Consider the following 17,993-nt stretch of genomic DNA (forward strand, 5'->3'; position numbering starts at 1 on the left):
ACTTTTGGTTGAGCCAAATAAAATATCAGCAGATTGCTGTCACATACAGGTTCTGTGTTCAACCTTTGAAAATAGGTGTACAATACTTAATATATCTCACTGTCAGGAAAAACAGTAACTAAAATCTGTATTGAAATAAAAGAAAACGTGGAGCTTTCTGTGACCACTGACAACAAATCACAAACTGTATCACTGAGAGTAAAAACATGAAATCAAACTGGTTTAAGTAGTTTAATTATTAACTTATCGATTGAAATAGGTTATTAAACTACACATTAAATTATCTCTGTGTTGTTCATGAAAATCAGTTTGGATATAATTTTACATTTAGTCATTTGGTTTTTTTATATAAAGCGAAGTACAAGTGAGGAACAAGAAAAGAAAACAGTGTTTGACTAATGAACATTGTTTTAGACACAGAGACGCTGAGTAAAGACAATTAAATGACACATGACACAAAATCAAATCTGTTTTAAAGAAAAGAATAAACTGTAAAGAGTGATGAAGTTCATGTATAATAAACTTCAAACAATCATCATGTTTGTAAATCACATCTCTGAACATCACAGAGAAATCTCAGTTGGACAGATTTTGATTTCAGTGGTTTTAGCATCACCAGCTTGACAAACACAGAAATATGGGAAGAGTTTCTCTGTGAAAGTTTCTCTGTGAGTGTAGATGTGAGTCTTGTCTTCAGGATCATAGAATGACACCTCCCCCCTGTCATAGTCCAGCTGGACTCTGATCCTCTGGAGACTCTTCTTCACTGTCAAAGTTTTACCAGAACCATTAGTGTATTTTCCTTCATCATGACATAAACACCAGATTCCATGTTCTGGTGAAGCATAACGTTCTCCCTTCCTGTCAACTGACTCTTTAACCAAACCCACATTCCAGTCAGGATGATCTCCCACCTCCACCTCCCAGCTGTGTTTCCCTGAGCTGAAGCTCTCAGAGCCAAAAACAGTGGTATACTCTGTGTTTCTCTCTGGATTATCAGGAAACTGCTGATATGTGTCTCCACATCTCACACTGGTCAGATCATAAGACAGATGGAGCCATCCACTTGCAGTGTTTGGGTCCAGAATGACAGGACTGAAGTGGACCTTGTCCTTCATGTTCTCCCAGACTCTGAAGGACAGGTTGCCCAGGTGTTTGGCCACATCTATCAGTGCTCCTGAGAGCAGCTGTGGATCTGACAGTGAGCTCTGGGCTCTGGCTCTGGTCTGAGTGTCTTTATAACTGCTGAGGAATGGCACGTTGTGTTTGTGCAGCTCTTCTTCAACAGCACAGATACTGTCTGACAGAGAGGAGATCTGCTCCTCAATCCTCTTCATCTCTCTGCTGATAGTCTTCCCCTTCTGCTCCTCTTCCTCCCTCAGAGCTGCCAGTCTGGACTCCTCTTCCTCTTTCAGGAACAGCTGGAGCTTGTTGAACTCTGCTCTGATCTGCTGCTCTGTGGACAACAGCTGCTTCTTGGAGTGTTGAATCATGTCATTGTAGGTTTTCTCCACTTGTTTGTATTTGTCCCTCTTGTCCTGTAGAGACTTTAAGTCCGATTTCAGCTGCTCCTTCAGGTCACTGACTGCTTGTTCTACAGGAACCACTTTGTGACTGTGGTGCAGAGAAAACTCACAGATAGGACAAACAGCTCTATCTTCATCCTCACAGAACAATTTAGGTTCTTCTTGATGTTTTCTACACACAACCTCCACCTTTCTCTCTCCCTTTTCAGTCTCTGATTCAACTTTTTTCCTCCCAGAAAATGAATCAGCCAGTTCCTTTAGTGCAAAGTCCACTACCAGATTATCTTTTGATGATTTCCTTTTACAAATGGGACAGTTTTTGTTTTTAGCTTGTTCCCAGAATTGTTGCAGGCAACTTGAACAAAATTTGTGGCTGCATCCCAGAGACACAGGATCTCTGAAAGTCTCTGAACACACGTGGCAGCTTAGGAAACTTTCTAAAAGAGCATTTTTTTCTGCCATTCCTGGTAAATTCCTTAAGATTTGAGACTCACCAAGTTACTGTTCCTTCCTTTGGTTACTTTAAATTCTCCAAATTTGTATTTTCCAGCAGAGATTTAACTGTATGTAATGGCGTCTCAGCTCAGTTCAACAATGACAAAATCTACTTTCATTTTCACTTTACACATCAGGAAATACTGTCATATTATTGTTTCACCAGCAGATGGTGAAAGTCTGCATTTTCTTTCTGAGATGAACATTACATTCTGCATTCAGTGCTGCACAAATTAAATAAATGTAAACTGCTTCATGTTTCATGTTTACTAAATTAAGGAATTTATTTATGACTAATAAACATACTATATAAATAAGAAAGTAGAAACTTGTGCTGTTGTTCTCCAGTGAGGAGGAAACATTTCAACAGGCTTTAACAAGAAACTGTCATGGTTCCTGCCTCATCCCCGTTCACTTGGTGTTTTTGTCTCCCCCTGGTGTTCATCTTCTCACTCCCACCTACAGACACTTCCTAATGGCCTCATTTGGACCACCTGCACTCTCCACTCTCCTGGACCTTGATAATGGATTTGTTTTACCTGTGTCCCGGTTTCTTTAAAAGCTTCCCTCAGTCTTCATTCTCGTTGCCAGTTTCTTATATAAACACACGTTACTGGTTTGTTTGTACATTAATTGTTCGTATGTTGGTTGTTGCACACAGTTTGTTTGTTCATGGACTTGAATTCACTCCTTTCTCATCCTGGACTTTGGCCTTTTTGTTTTTCGCTTTTCAATTGTTACTTTGTATGTTTAGTTAAATGAGTTAGTGTGTATTTTGTTTGCATTCGTTCATTTCTGTTGGTACTTTGTATTCGGGTTTGTGAGTTGTATCTTGTTTATTTACTTTGGTGGTTCGGATTTTGTTTGTTACTTTGTTTTTTCACAGTGCTACGGGTCGCTTTAAGTTGTCTTTATTGTTTTATCAAGTCTGCATTTTGTAGTGTGCATTTATTTCCCCACCTTGTTGTTTCCCAGTGTTGATAATGAACATCTTTCATTTGTTATACTCGTGTCCCGTTTGTTGGTTCCTCACAGAAACAGTGTTTGTGTTTTCATATATAATATATAATTGAACCTGTCAGATACAGGTGTATTCACACTGCTCTGTTTGAAACATTCAGTGCACTCAGGTGATCCCCATCAAACTCTGACTTCTTAAACCAGCTGACTCACAAGTGATGATTAAGGTAATTTACCTTTTATTGGCACTTTATACCAGGGGTCTCAAACTCAATTTACCTGGGGGCTGCTAGAGGCAGAGTCTGTGTGAGACTGGGCCACATCAGGTTTTCCACAAGAAAAGCTTTGTTAAAAAATTCCAATCTTCTCAAATCTCTTTATTTTAACTTTGTAACACAAAACAAGAAAAAATAAACAAATTAAGAATTAATAAGAAAATAAATCAAGCAGTAATAAATAATGAAAATAATAATTAGATTTCTCTAGTCAGCGACTGTATGTGGTTTCTTCAGTCTTCTGCTGTATTCAGATTCAAATGACTGTATTAACAGTTCTTTAACCTTTAACCTTCTTCTGAACATGAATTGAACACTGAAGAACATCAACTGTTCTTCTGAACATGGCTTCTCTTACCTACTTCTTGCTGCTAGAGACCTGGTGTTCCAGATTTACTAGTGACCACGTTAACTGGTGACCAACTTCCGAATACGTCGCTCGTTGCTGCGAGTTACAGCAGCTGTTGGAAACAGGAAGAGAGCTCGTTATCTGTCCTTGTCGATGCCGGTTTAACTGTTTTTCGTTACCTTATTAAACCTGACACTTGGCTAAATAGTATTTCAACAAGAAAGTCAAGAACTGGTCAGACGCAGCTTGAACGTTGCTTGTACTGTGTAACTGGAGAGTCTGAAATCAGAGGATCCTCAGTGGACTGAGGAAATCTCTTCCTGACTTTGGTCTGTGTTCACTCAAACATCAAACCTGTGCGTTTCATCTTTGGAGCAATGTTTAAGTGAATAAATGTCAACTACACAAATATTCTGTCACACTTCATTACATTAAAACAAATAGAAATAGTTTGTTTGGGATTCGTTCAGGGTCAGAGGTGAAAACCACTGATCCAGCAGATGTTCAGCACTTGTTGTCTGTTTGTCCTTGTTCAACCTCCACAGCATCAGACACACGTCTCTCTGAACAGCAGCAGCAGACACATCAACTTGTGACCACCGTGTCTGTGCATTCAGACAACTTCAGCTTCTTCTAATGTCTCTTTTCAACACTGACAGGAGCTTCTCCCTCAGAGGTTGGTCTGGTTTTCAGTAAATTAACGTGTCATGTCCATAAAATACAATAAAAAAAATCTCAAACGTTGTTCGTAGTTTTGTTGTTGTTGTTGTTGTGAGGTCTGTTGTAATGAGGAACTCTTCCTGTGAATCTCACTGCTCTGTCCTCATTGTCCTCCATTTATGCTCTGGACCTCTCTGTGTATGACCTTGATCGTCTTACGACCTCTGTTATTAGCCTCACGGACTTAACTGTTGGAACTCTCTCCCTGTTCATGACCTAGGACTGTATTTATCTCCCTGTGTTTGGATTATTGGATTTGGTTTACTCCTGTCAGAACTGCCTACTTGTTTATGACACTAAACTTCTCATATCAATCTGTTTTTGGACTCGAACTGTTTTGTATTGTGCTTGAACAAACTCTCCACTACTCACCTGGAACTTACCACCTTTACCAGTCACGTGTCTCAGTGCTCTCAGTTCTCACCCTCTGTCCAACCCAGCCTGTCATTACAGTACAGTGGATCCTGTCTGACAGCTCCCCATACATCCCCTACACTCTGAGATCCACGTGCTGCCTTCTGGTTCTCTCTTTAGCAGCTACGAGCCAGAACCAACAGATACAAACACTCTTATCTACCCTCAGCTATCAGTGTGGTGAACTGAGAGAGAATACAGTGATGGAAGTGTCAAACAGTCCAGTCTTTGAGTTTTCTTGTGTCTCACCACCTTTGAGAAATGTTTTCCAGAGCCTGACGTGACTCTGTTTGGTCATTTGAAACAGTAAATGAACTGAAATATCTAAATGGCAGTGATCATGCTCCTTTTTTACCTTTGATCATGAAATAAAACAACTTTCAGTGTGAATATTATCAGTCACACAACAGTAAAAACTGTGGATCAGCCTAAAGCTGCACAGACTGTTAATTACCGTTCAACACATTTGTGCTGTAAGAACAACATCAGTGTCACTGAAACATCAGATGTTTCACTCAGGTTTCATCATGTATTCACAACAAGACACTGAAACATTGAGCTTATTGAAATTAAGACAAACTTAACGACTAAATTCAACAGTACTAGTATTTGTTCTGTCAAGCTGAAGTCATAATTTATCAACCACTGCAAATAAAACATTAAACAAAACAGCAGCAAACAACATTAAGTAACATTTAAACTACAAACTTCCACCATACTTGGAAGTAAGTTAGTAATTAATTAAAAAAATATAAAACTAAAAATAAGACATCTGAGACTCTTCTGAAGGAGTTACTGAAACCTTTGCAGCTGACGTGACAACATACAGTAACTGTTGGCTGGTTAAGTCTGGGAACTTATGACACAAAAGACCAGTTCTCTGAATCGTCCTCCCTTTCTGTTCTTTTACTGTTTAAAATGTTGTGACAGTGTTTTTCAGCAGAGCTCTCTCACCTTCTAATGGGATCTCAGTTGTATTTAAAACATCTTCCATTTTTTTATATTTCAATCATGGGTTAAATGTATTACCAGTAGAAGATGCTGTTAAATATTTTCCTCTTGTCATGATTCCAGCTCTTTCTGCCCCTGATTTCCTGGTTTGGCCTGTTCCTTGTTTTCTCCCTCCTCTGTCAGGTGACCTGTTGACTGCAGATTGTCTGTACCTGTGTCTGCCCTTCCCTTTATTAGCAGGTCTGTCAGGTTGCCAGATAGAATTTCCCACATCGACCCAAGAGCTAAACTATTCAGCATTTACCTTCGGACTGTTTATCTGATACGAACCCGGCCAAACTCCCCCCTAACCAGACCTGCCTTCTGTTCTAACCTTCCTCTGCCTAAACCTCCAGTACCGTGAGTGTAATCCTTCCTGTGCTGTGCTGTTCCTCGTTCTCCCTTCACAGGATAAGACCCACAGTCTGTATCACCTAGATCTGTCTCTGCCTGAACCTCCGGTAGTGCGAGTGTATTCTTCTAACCTGATTTGTTCCCTTCTTCTCTGTATCGGACCTGTTCCTGCTTCCACTCCCTCCTTCACCCTACTCTGTCTCTGTGTTTGGACCTCACTGTGTAAGACCTCAGACAGTGACCTCGTCTTTGCCCTTGAATCTGCCCTACCTATCACCCATACAACCTTTTCTGTGTATGACCCCCGACAGTCTTATGACCCTGACTTTTGGATCATGGATATCGTATTATTAGTACTTTTGGATTGACTTTGCACACTCTTGTAACCAGGCATTTGTCATCCTTTTTGCACGTTTCCTTTATGTATGCACTTTCATTTATGGTCCCCTTTCTTTTTCAGCTACTACCCTCCTCCTGCATGTTCCTGAGTCCATCTCATCACAGCGCATCAACCCTCATCTGGTTCACCTGCGTGATATCTCCACCCCATCACAATACAAATACAAATGCCACTCCACTCCACTGCCTCCCTGTCAGTCCGTTGTCTCTGCTGAGGAGACCTCTCCCGTCTCTCAGTCTGCTCAGAATTACTAGTAGTTATTGCATGTATGATAGTTTTGGACTCTCCTGCTTGTTTATGCAGCCGTCTTCAGTTTCTAGCCTTGCCTTAGTTTGGTGTAATCTGTCTCCTAGCTCTGGCCTGCCTGTGTGTTTGATTCTGCCTGCACTCTGTGATTAAACACTGTTCTCTGCTCTAGCCAGCCTACGTCGTGCTTTTGGGTCCTCGCCTCGTTGTGTGTGTGTGACAGAACGGACTGACCACTATGGACCCAGCAGACGTGGCCGGTGAACTACAGGCACAAGCCAAGGCTATCAGAAGCCACGAGCAACAGCTGGAGGATCTCACATTGCAGCTACGACATCTGACTCTGCAGCAAAGCTCTGCGTTGGAGACCCCGTCACTGTTAGCGGCCGCACGAGAGCCTCATCTACCCCCACCTCATCTACCCCTCTGAAGATGCGCGGATAGCGTACATAATCTCGCTGCTCTCAGGACCTGCCCGACAGTGGGGAACGGCAGAATGGGATCGTCGCTCCGCGATCTGCTCCTCTGTTCGGGCGTTCACGGAAGCCATGAGGAAGGTGTTCAACTGCGCAGCCCCCGCCAAGGACGCCTCTCGTCGGCTGCTGCACATCGCACAAGGGGATCGATCTGTGACGGACTACGCCGTGGATTTCCGCACGGTGGCGGCGAGAAGTAGGTGGAATGAGGATGCTTTGTTTGATGTCTTTTATCAGGGCCTATCACCCATAATTAAAGACGAATTAGCCACTAGGGACCTACCAGACACACTTGACGATTTGGTGGAGCTAGCCACTCGGGTGGATCTCCGCCTATGGGAACGAATGGAGGAACGCCGACAGGAGGGCGTGGTGCGGCGCCGATCTTCCCCAGCCTCGGCTTCATCCTCGCCAGCACCTCGGCTCCACAAACCCGTACTCGAATCCGCCTTACGGCCAACCCCGGTGGTAGACGCTCCGGAGCCGATGCAGTTGGGCCGTTCTCGCTTGTCTCTGGAGGAACGCCAGCGCCGTCTCAGATGTAACCTCTGCTTGTATTGCGGCTCACCCGGTCACTTTCTAAACAACTGTCCAGCAAAAGATCGGGCTCATCAGGGGCAGTGAGGACCCTGGTGAACCGCGCCTATAAACTGCCATCTCCCTCACGCTCATCCATGCATGTCCTAATAAGTGTGGGTTCACGATCTCTCCGTCTCCCAGTGTTTATTGATTCAGGAGCCGACGCTGATTTTCTGGATGAGGACCTCGCCAAACAACCGGGGGTAGAGTTGGTGCAGCTTCGAGAGCCAATACGAGCCACAGCCATAGACGGACGACCGCTTCCCAAAGTCACCCATCAGACCGGGCCTGTCTCCACCGTGATATCAGATAACCACAAATCTAATGTCACGTTCCTCATTACGCGATGTCCACATATTCCAGTAATCTTGGGGCACCCCTGGCTGTGTGAGCACCATCCCCACATAGACTGGTCCTCTGGTGCCGTCTTGGGGTGGCACCCCCGATGTGCATTGTCTTGTCTGTCTTCTGCCTCCAGCCCTGCTTCATTCCAGTCTTCCCCTGACTCCTACCCCTGCCTGGATTCGGTTCCTCCAGAGTATTCAGACCTAAAAGAGGTATTCAACAAATCACGAGCTACAGCTCTTCCCCCACATAGACCCTACGATTGTGCTATCGATCTCCTTCCTGGAACCACCCCGCCTAGAGGTCGCCTTTTCTCTCTCTCTCCCCCTGAACGGCTAGCGATGGACGCATACATCGCTGAGTCCCTCGCGTCGGGAATCATCAGGCCCTCCTCATCGCCAGCTGGTGCGGGGTTCTTCTTTGTCGGGAAAAAGGATGGAGGACTTCGACCCTGCATTGATTACAGAGGGCTCAATGACATCACGGTCAAAAACAAGTATCCTCTCCCACTCATCCCCTCAGCTTTTGAGCTCCTTCAGGGGGCTACCGTCTTCACAAAGCTCGACCTGCGAAACGCCTACCACTTGGTGAGGGTTAGAGAGGGAGATGAATGGAAGACTGCTTTTAACACCCCTAATGGCCATTACGAGTACCTCGTAATGCCATTTGGCCTCACCAATGCCCCAGCAGTCTTTCAAGCCTTGGTCAACAACGTGCTGCGAGATATGGCCAACCGTTTCGTGTTTGTCTATTTGGATGACGTCCTGATCTTTTCCAAAGACATACAAGAACATGTGAAACATGTCCGGGCTGTTCTCCTGTTTCCTAGCAAATGGCCTCTTCTTAAAAGCCGAGAAGTGTGCCTTTCATGTTCAGTCCACTACCTTTCTTGGTTACATTATCTCCCCTGGCTGCATCGAGATGGACCCGGGGAAAACTAAGGCCGTCCTCGAGTGGCCCGTTCCCACCTCTCGGAGAGAGTTGCAGCGTTTTCTGGGGTTCGCCGGACGGTTCACTAGAAATTACAGTTCACCTCACCTCTTCACCAACTCACCTCTGGACAACTCCCCTTTGTCTGGACCGCAGAGGCTGACCAAGCCTTCCTGGATCTTAAAACCCGCTTTACCTCAGCACCGGCCCTCACCATTCCCAACCCCAAGAGGCAATTTCTGGTCGAGGTAGATGCCTCGAGCTTCGGCGTGGGAGCAGTCCCGTCACAAAGGTCAGTGTCTGATAATAAGTTACATCCCTGTGCCTTCGTTTCCAGGAAACTGCTCCCTGCCGAACGCAATTACGATGTGGGCAAATGGGAACTGCTGGCCATCAAGCTGGCCTTAGAGGAATGGCACCACTGGTTGGAGGGCAGTGAGCAGCCTTTTGCGGTGTGGACAGACCACAAGAATCTGGAATACCTCCGCACCGCTAAGAGACTCAATGCTCGGCAAGCACGCTGGGCCCTGTTTTTCACACGTTTCAACTTCACCATCGCCTATCGGCCAGGCTCCCGGAACACGAAGGCCGATGCGTTGTCCCGGCAGTTCCCAGAGGCCGAGGACTTGGAAGCACCGGACCCTATTCTTCCCCCAGCCTGCATCGTCGGGGCAGCACGGTGGCCCATCGAGAGACAGGTAGCCGATGCAATCACTAACCTCCCAGTTCCTGCCAACTGTCCCCCCCGTTGCTTGTTTGTTCCAGATTCTCTCCGGTCCCAGGTCTTGCAGTGGTCTCATTCCTCCCGTCTCGCCTGTCACCCTGGTGTCGACCGTACTCTGGCAATGGTTAAGCAGCGCTTCTGGTGGCCAACCCTCCGCCCCGATGTCAAGGACTTTGTTGCTGCCTGCTCTGTCTGCGCCCAGAATAAGAACCCCAACCACGCACCTGCTGGCCTTCTGCACCCCCTCCCCATTCCTCGCTGTCCCTGGTCGCACCTGTCTCTGGACTTTGTCACTGGACTCCCTCCATCTGAAGGTAATACAGTCATACTCACTATCGTGGACAGATTCTCAAAGGCTGCCCACTTTATTCCCCTTCCCAAACTGCCATCGGCCAAGGAAACGGGTGAGTTTGTTCTCTCTCAGGTGTTCCGTCTGCATGGTCTCCCAACCGACGTGGTCTCGGACAGGGGACCTCAGTTTGTAGCCAAATTCTGGAAGGACTTCTGCCGGCTACTGGGGGCCACGACCAGCCTTAGCTCAGGATTCCACCCACAAACAAACGGCCAGACTGAGAGGATGAACCAGGAACTAGAAAGGACCCTCCGGTGTCTCTGCTCAAAAGAACCAACCTCCTGGTCCAAATCCCTCTTGTGGGTGGAATATGCACACAACTCCCTGCCTTCCTCAGCCACTGTGTTTTCCCCCTTCCAGGCCGCCTATGGCTACCAACCTCCCCTTTTCCCGTGCCAAGAACAAGACTCTGATGTGCCTTCAGTCCAGGCCTTCATTCGCCTTCATTCCTGCTTGTTTATGCAGCCGTCTTCAGTTTCTAGCCTTGTCTTTAGTTTGGTGTAATCTGTCTCCTAGCTCTGGCCTGCCTGTGTGTTTGATTCTGCCTGCACTCTGTGATTAAACACTGTTCTCTGTTCTAGCCAGCCTACGTCGTGCTTTTGGGTCCTCGCCTCATTGTGTGTGTGTGTGACAGCATTAGGCTTTTGTTCTGTGCCACAGGATATTCTGTTTCTCTCAGCCCGGTTCACCTCGCTGTTCTCACTCAGATCATATAATCTTCTCATTACATCAGTATTCTACTGTGTTACGCCGGCTAACCCCGTCTCCTATCATAGGCCTCCACCCACATCTGAAGTCACCCCTCTTCAACTGTGACGCCACTGGACCTCCTCACATTAAAACTTTCTCTTTTGTAATAAACCCTTTTAACTCATCCTGTCTTTCGAGTCATCTCTGGTTATGGAGTCTGGTCCTAGCCACATGACACCGCTTGATTCAGAACACATTTCTCATAAACCTTTTACATTGTGACAAAATAGGAAAAAGTCAGATTGTATAAAAAGTTTAATGAGATCTTTAACTAAATAATCGAGATGCACAGTTTTAAGGTGTGATGGCCACACTTGCTGCAACACAATTGAACTGTGGGTAATCCTCAGGTATTGGTTTAGATTTATATAGTTTAACCACCATATTTATACATTTAGAAAGTTAAAAAGAAAACAACAAAGTTCATGCTCTGCTGTACATCCTGTGCACGTATGACTGTGTCAGCACACACCCAGACAACGTCGTCATTAAGTTTGCCGATGACACAACTGTGGTGGGGCTTATCTCTGGTGGTGATGAGACAGCATACAGGGATGAGATCCAGAGGCTGGTGGGGTGGTGTGCGGACAACAACTTGGTCCTAAACACCACTAAAACTAAAGAAATGATCGTGGACTTCAGGACCAAGAAGTCAGATCTGCCCTCCATCCTTATTAATGGGGAGTGTGTGAAAAGGGTGCCGAGCTTCAAGTACCTAGGTGTGCACAAAGATGAAGACCTCCAATGGAGCTCAAAGACTGCAGAGGTAATGAAAAAGGCCCAACAGCACCTTCACTTCCTGAGGATCCTCAGGAGGGTCAACCTGAAGAGAGAGCTGCTGGTTGGCTTGTACCGTTGTTACTTTGAGAGTGTGCTAACATGCGGCATCTCTGTGTGGCTTTCAAGCTGCACTATGCCACACAAAGAGGTGCTACAATGGGTCATAAACACTGAACACCAAAAGATCATTGGCCACCCTCTTCCCTCACTGAAGGACCTCTACCGCACCTGGTGTCTTAGGAGGGCACGCAACATCATGAAAGACTGCACACACCCAGGACACCGGGTGTTTAAGATGTTGCCCTCTGGCAAAAGACTCAGGGTGCTGAGGTCACGGACTGACAGACTCAGGGACAGTTTTTACAATAGGGCAATAGCCCTCATGAACACACACACACACACACACACACACACACATCTAGTTTAGATTTCTGAGTAGTTCTGTATATACAGCTGGTGTATATAATAATAATAATGTATACTTTATTCATCCCCTTGGGGAGATTCGGTTGGACAGCTGCTAGACTGAGTCTGCGCTACTACGGGGTTTCAGTGTATTGTCCAAGAACACCTCAGCAAGTAGCCAGGAGGAACCAGGAATCAAACCACTCACCCTGGGGTTCGTAGGCGACTCCTCTACCACCTGAGCTACTGCCGCCCCTATATATCTATATATCTATATCTATATAGATATAAATATATATCTATATAGATATAAATATAAATATATATAAAAATATATATATCGCCCTAAACACAGACTTGTTTTATACAGGAAGAGGCTCATTGGACTGTACCATAGTCTATCATCTGTGAGGGGGACTTTAGGTTGGCATGTTGTGGAACATGTTGTCAATATTAGTCATTTGTTGAGGGAGTTATTTTTGATTAATGGTTTAATTATCCACAACTGAAAAGACTGACCATGATGTACTGTTTTGAAGTTGTGTTAGTACTATTTGTCTGTAGTGACCCCCTGTGTGTCAAACGGTCTGATTAGCCACTATATATTTTCTTGTGTGTTCATTTCTGGAGGTCAGTTGGTTTTTGTTGGTTGGTCCATTCAGTTGAAGTTAAGTTTGTCTAGTCTACTTTGTTGAGTTTTGTTTCTTTTGTTGACCTCTTTTAATGGCCCTAAAAGTTCTTAAATCTGTTGTGTAATTTTTCTTTCACATTTTTGGATAAATAAACCCTTTTTTTTTTGACAATCCACCTGTGTTTCCACTTGCCTATTTGCTTGGTCACTCACATAAGGTATTTACAGTTTTACTATGTGACAATGTTTTTAATCTTCCAGCAACTGGACCTTAAAACATGTTCTGCTAATATCTGCTTGACTGTTTATTTGATCTAGTTGGACTAAACACAGACTACGCTGCATGTAAAGGAAAACATTTTACTTTTACTTGCTCATCTTATTATTTCTGATTAAAGAGAAAGTGCAGTAATCATTGAATGCATCCATTCATCAATGTTACAACAATATAATAAATCTGAAGTTTGTGTCATCAGACATTGGTTAACATTAATATTATAAGACTAGTCTTTATAAAGATGAGGAAGTAGAACTACTAAAATAAAATATGAACATACTGATTCCCTAATGCCATAACATGTGGTCTTAATATATAATAAAACTCTCCTGAAACTACCTTTATATCAGCTAATTTATTTATTTCTCCATTTCCAAGTGTTCTTGTAGTGGTTAGTGATCCTGTGTACACGTACAAAACATTAAAAAACATGTAACATGATACATAATGTATTATTGGAAGATTTATTTTGATGAAATACAACAAATTATAAGAGAGAGAGAAAAATCTCTGTTGGACATATTTTGATTTTAGTGGTTTTAGCATCACCAGCTTCTCCAACACAGAAATATGGGAAGAGTTTCTCAGTGAAATTTTCTTTGTGAGTGTAGATGTGAGTCATGTCTTCAGGGTCATAGAAGGACACCTCCCCCCTGTCATAGTCCAGCTGGACTCTGATCCTCTGGAGACTCTTCTTCACTGTCACAGTTTTGTGAAAACCATTAAAGTATTTTCCACTGCGATGCTTTAAACTCCAGAATCCATATTTTGGTGAAACTGATGCTTCTTTCCTGTCAACTGACTCTTTAACCAAACCCACATTCCACTCACAATGATCTCCCACCTCCACCTCCCAGCTGTGTTTCCCTGACCTGAAGCCCTCGGCGCCAAAAACAGTGGCATATTCAGTGTTTCTCTCTGGATTATCAGGAAGCTGCTGATGTGTGTCTCCACATCTCACACTGGTCAGATCATCAGACAGATGGAGCCATCCACTTGCAGTGTTTGGGTCCAGAATGACAGGACTGAAGTGGACCTTGTCCTTCATGTTCTCCCAGACTCTGAAGGACAGGTTGCCCAGGTGTTTGGCCACATCTATCAGTACTCCTGAGAGCAGCTGTGGATCTGACAGTGAGCTCTGGGCTCTGGCTCTGGTCTGAGTGTCTTTATAACTGCTGAGGAATGGCACGTTGTGTTTGAGCAGCTCTTCCTCAACAGCACAGATACTGTCTGATAGAGAGGAGATCTGCTCCTCAATCCTCTTCATCTCTCTGCTGATATTCTTCCCCTTCTGCTCCTCTTCCTCCCTCAGAGCTGCCAGTCTGGACTCCTCTTCCTCTTTCAGGAACTGCTGGAGCTTGTTGAACTCTGCTCTGATCTGCTGCTCTGTGGACAACAGCTGCTTCTTGGAGTGTTCAATCATGTCATTGTAGGTTTTCTCCACTTGTTTGTATTTGTTCCTCTTGTCCTGTAGAGACTTTAAGTCCGATTTCAGCTGCTCCTTCAGGTCACTGACTGCTTGTTCTACAGGAACCACTTTGTGAGTCTGGTGCAGAGAAAACTCACAGACAGGACAAACAGCTCTATCTTCATCCTCACAGAACAAATATCTGATTTCTGGATGTTTCTCACACACCACTTCCTCCTTCTCTTCTTTTTCTTTTTCTAAATCAGATGAATTATTACTCTCCATCTTAGCAAAGGACTCAGCTAGTTCTTTGAGAGCTAGATTAATAGATGGAAAATCTTTTGATGATTTCCTTTTACAAATGGGACAGTTTTTGTTTTTAGCTTGTTCCCAGAATTGTTGCAGGCAGCTTGAACAGAAGCTGTGGTGACAGCTCAGAGACACAGGATCTATGAAAGTCTCTGAACACACACGGCAGCTCAGGAAACTTTCAAGCAAAAAAACTTTCTCAGACATTTTCTCTTCTTGCACATTCAACCAAAGACTCACCAAATGTATTTTCCCCTCAGTTTGTCTCTACAGGTCTTTGAAATAAGTGTTAGCCAGTTATAGATCTTTCACGCTCCTGCTATGGTTCGGTTCAACACAATGAGAATAACTTTCGATTTCACCCATATCTTTTATTGTTTAATTATTAACAGTAATACATCCTGCAATGTTGTTTTTTTTATTACATTTTGACAAAGATGTAACCTAAAATCTGTGCAAGATTTCCTCCGGAATATTAAAAACCTAAAAGTTAACTGGTGATTCAAACACTGCAGTGCTATTTTTTTCTCTGTTGGATGAACTGTGTGAGAACCATTTTTAAACTTTAGGAAATTAGGGTACAGTTCTTTATCCTGATCAGATGCTCTGTTTTATATTTACTACATCATAGTGGTAAAGAGACTCAAAACAAAAAAAACTTGTATTAAACGTACGTTAAAGAACAGTAATGGTGGTTGTGTGTGTTGTGTTGAATGTTGGTATGTTGACTTGTTATTTTATCTATATTGACTTTGGACTGAGCCTGTCAGGTTTTATTACTTTACACCAGCTAGTAAGCTAGTCCACCAATTGCTTCCTTGTCTCACATCTATTTGTGTATATGTTATGGGTCCCAGGAATGGTACCACAGCAACAATGGTTGAGACACAATCTGAAAAACACAGGTAAGTTGTAGCAGGAATGAAGATGCAGAGCGCTCAGTTCATCCTCCAGACTGCATCTTTATCAAAAAGCTAGAACAGTTACATTTTCCACAGTGCATACAATATCTGTATCTTTTTCAATCTTTATAACTGAAATTTGTATTCACACTGTCCCTAACCTCAATTTTTGACATTTTCCATACATCACATTCACATTTTATATTCTAAGAAATATTCTTCTTCAGTTAAACAAAAGTGCACAACATCACCTGTACTTAGTGGTTGAGGACAAACTATCATCTCATAGTATAATTCACAGCGTTACTCAACTGTACTTAAGCATACTACCTACACATGCTTGTCTTTACTGGACTAAAGCACTTGTTTTTGGACACAAGTATCACTGATGGAAATGTAAAATATCTCTTAACATTCACAGAAACTAAATTCTTAACTGTCCCATGTCAGTAGGTCCACAGGAGTCGAATCATTACACAGTGCAAGATAAACAAAACTAGTGTCCTGCCTGCAAGACAACGCTCAGGTACGCAGCACGCTGTAGTGCTACACCTGTCGGTAAATACCATCTAGAGTTTGTGCCGACTTTCCAAACTCTTAAACTTGGCATAACTCTCCAAAATTAACCTTAAAACAACATAATTACACTTGCCTCACAAAATTAAAGGTGGAGACGTCGTTTCTGGTTGTTTTCGACTGAATACTAACCTGGAAAACACAGGTGAGTTGTAGCAGCAATGAAACACGGAGCGCTCAGTTCATCCTCCAGACTGCACCTGAGGGGGGCGGAGGAGTCCCCCCAAAAACAACCCAGGTACAACTGCTCTGATTTACAAAGGTTCCTACCTAAAGTGCTGCTCATGCTCATTATTTTAATACACAATAAATTTGAAAACCGTGTGACTTTTTTGAAGTCATTATTCAAAGGATTCACATACTTTTTCCACTAGCACTATAAGGTTTTAATGGTTGTTCTCAATAAAGACATGAAAGATCTTTTTTTTTTGTTATTATTTCAGGCACATTGAATTTGTTGCTACTCTTGACTTAGATATAGATCAGATCACATTCTATAACAAATTAATACAAAAGTTATGAAGTCTCACATGTTTTCCTGCCACTTTATGTTATTTTTTTGATAAATAAAATTTGTGCAGCAAACAACAGCATACATGCAAAAAAGTGGCAGGAAGTTTTCTGTGTTCTTAGCAGCATCAGTCAGAATATAATACAATTAATATTTATTACACAATAAAAGCAAAAATTACTTGCTAGCGTCTTTAGCTGCAGCCTCAAACCGAGCATAGAATGTGTTCAGCTCATCTGCCAGAGTCATGTCCGCGTTCGTCATACCGGATGTTGGTGCTTTATAGTCCGTTATTGTTCTTAGTCCCTGCCACAGGCTCCTAGAGTCACTCTGTTGGAGTTGTGACTCTAGTTTCCTCCCGTAGCTCTGCTTCGCCTCTTTCACCGCTTTCCGGTGAAACCGCTTTCTGTTTGAAACATTCACTGCACTCAGGTGATCTCCATCAAACTCTGTGATTTCTTAAATCAGCTGACTGTACAAGTGATGATTCAGGTAATTTACATTTTATTGACACTTTATACCCTGTACCAAATACATTTAGTGTCAGTCTGGGGAGTTATCATCGATTTACTAAAATAAATGTACAGGCTGTAGAAACAGTGGAGTCCTTTAAATACCTGGACACCACAATTAACAACAAACTGTCATTTGAACAAAATACAAACGTGTCAGAAAAGTCAACAACATATTTTCGGTCCATGAAGGTTGAACAAGTTTCAGGTTGACAGAACTCTGATGACGTGGTTTTACTGAGCTTTCAGTGAAAGTGTCCTTACATTTTCTATTATCTGTTGGTTTGTTTCACTCAGTGTTAAACACAAAAGCTCATTAAATGTGATGGTTAAAGTTTGGATTATAATCATTAGAACTCCATTAAGCAGCCTGTCAGTACAGTACAGTGGATCCTGTCTGACAGCTCCCCATACATCCCCTACACTCTGAGATCCACGTGCTGCCTTCTGTTTCTCTTTAGCAGCTACGAGACAGAACCAACAGATACAAACACTGTTTTCTACCCTCAGCTATCAGTGTGGTGAACTCAGAGAGAATACAGTGATGGAAGTGTCAAACTGTCCAGTGTTTGAGTTTTCACCACCTTTGAGAAATGTTTTCAGAGCCTGACGTGACTCTGTTTGGTCATTTGAAACAGTAAATGAACTGAAATATCTAAATGTCAGTGATCATGCTCCTTTTTTACCTTTGATCATGAAATAAAACAACTTTCAGTGTGAATATTATCAGTCACACAACAGTAGAAACTGTGGATCAGCCTAAAGCTGCACAGACTGTTAATTACCGTTCAACACAT

The 17,993-nt window shown here is 43.3% G+C and overlaps 1 protein-coding gene across 1 annotated transcript; it reads right to left on the bottom strand.

Annotated features, from left to right (window-relative positions):
* Nucleotides 1-218: 218 nt before the first annotated feature.
* LOC113150673 (nuclear factor 7, brain-like) lies at nucleotides 219-14,902 on the bottom strand. Its single transcript, XM_026343292.1, has 2 exons — nucleotides 13,706-14,902; nucleotides 219-794 (listed from the first exon to the last, which is right to left on the bottom strand). Exons 1-2 carry the CDS (start codon nucleotides 14,900-14,902, stop codon nucleotides 564-566), a joined length of 1,428 nt encoding a protein of 475 aa, XP_026199077.1. The 3' UTR covers nucleotides 219-563.
* Between the last annotated feature and the right edge of the window lie 3,091 nt (nucleotides 14,903-17,993).

Source organism: Anabas testudineus, chromosome 9 (genome assembly GCF_900324465.2).
Source record: "Anabas testudineus chromosome 9, fAnaTes1.2, whole genome shotgun sequence".
Taxonomy (NCBI): Eukaryota; Metazoa; Chordata; class Actinopteri; order Anabantiformes; family Anabantidae; genus Anabas; species Anabas testudineus.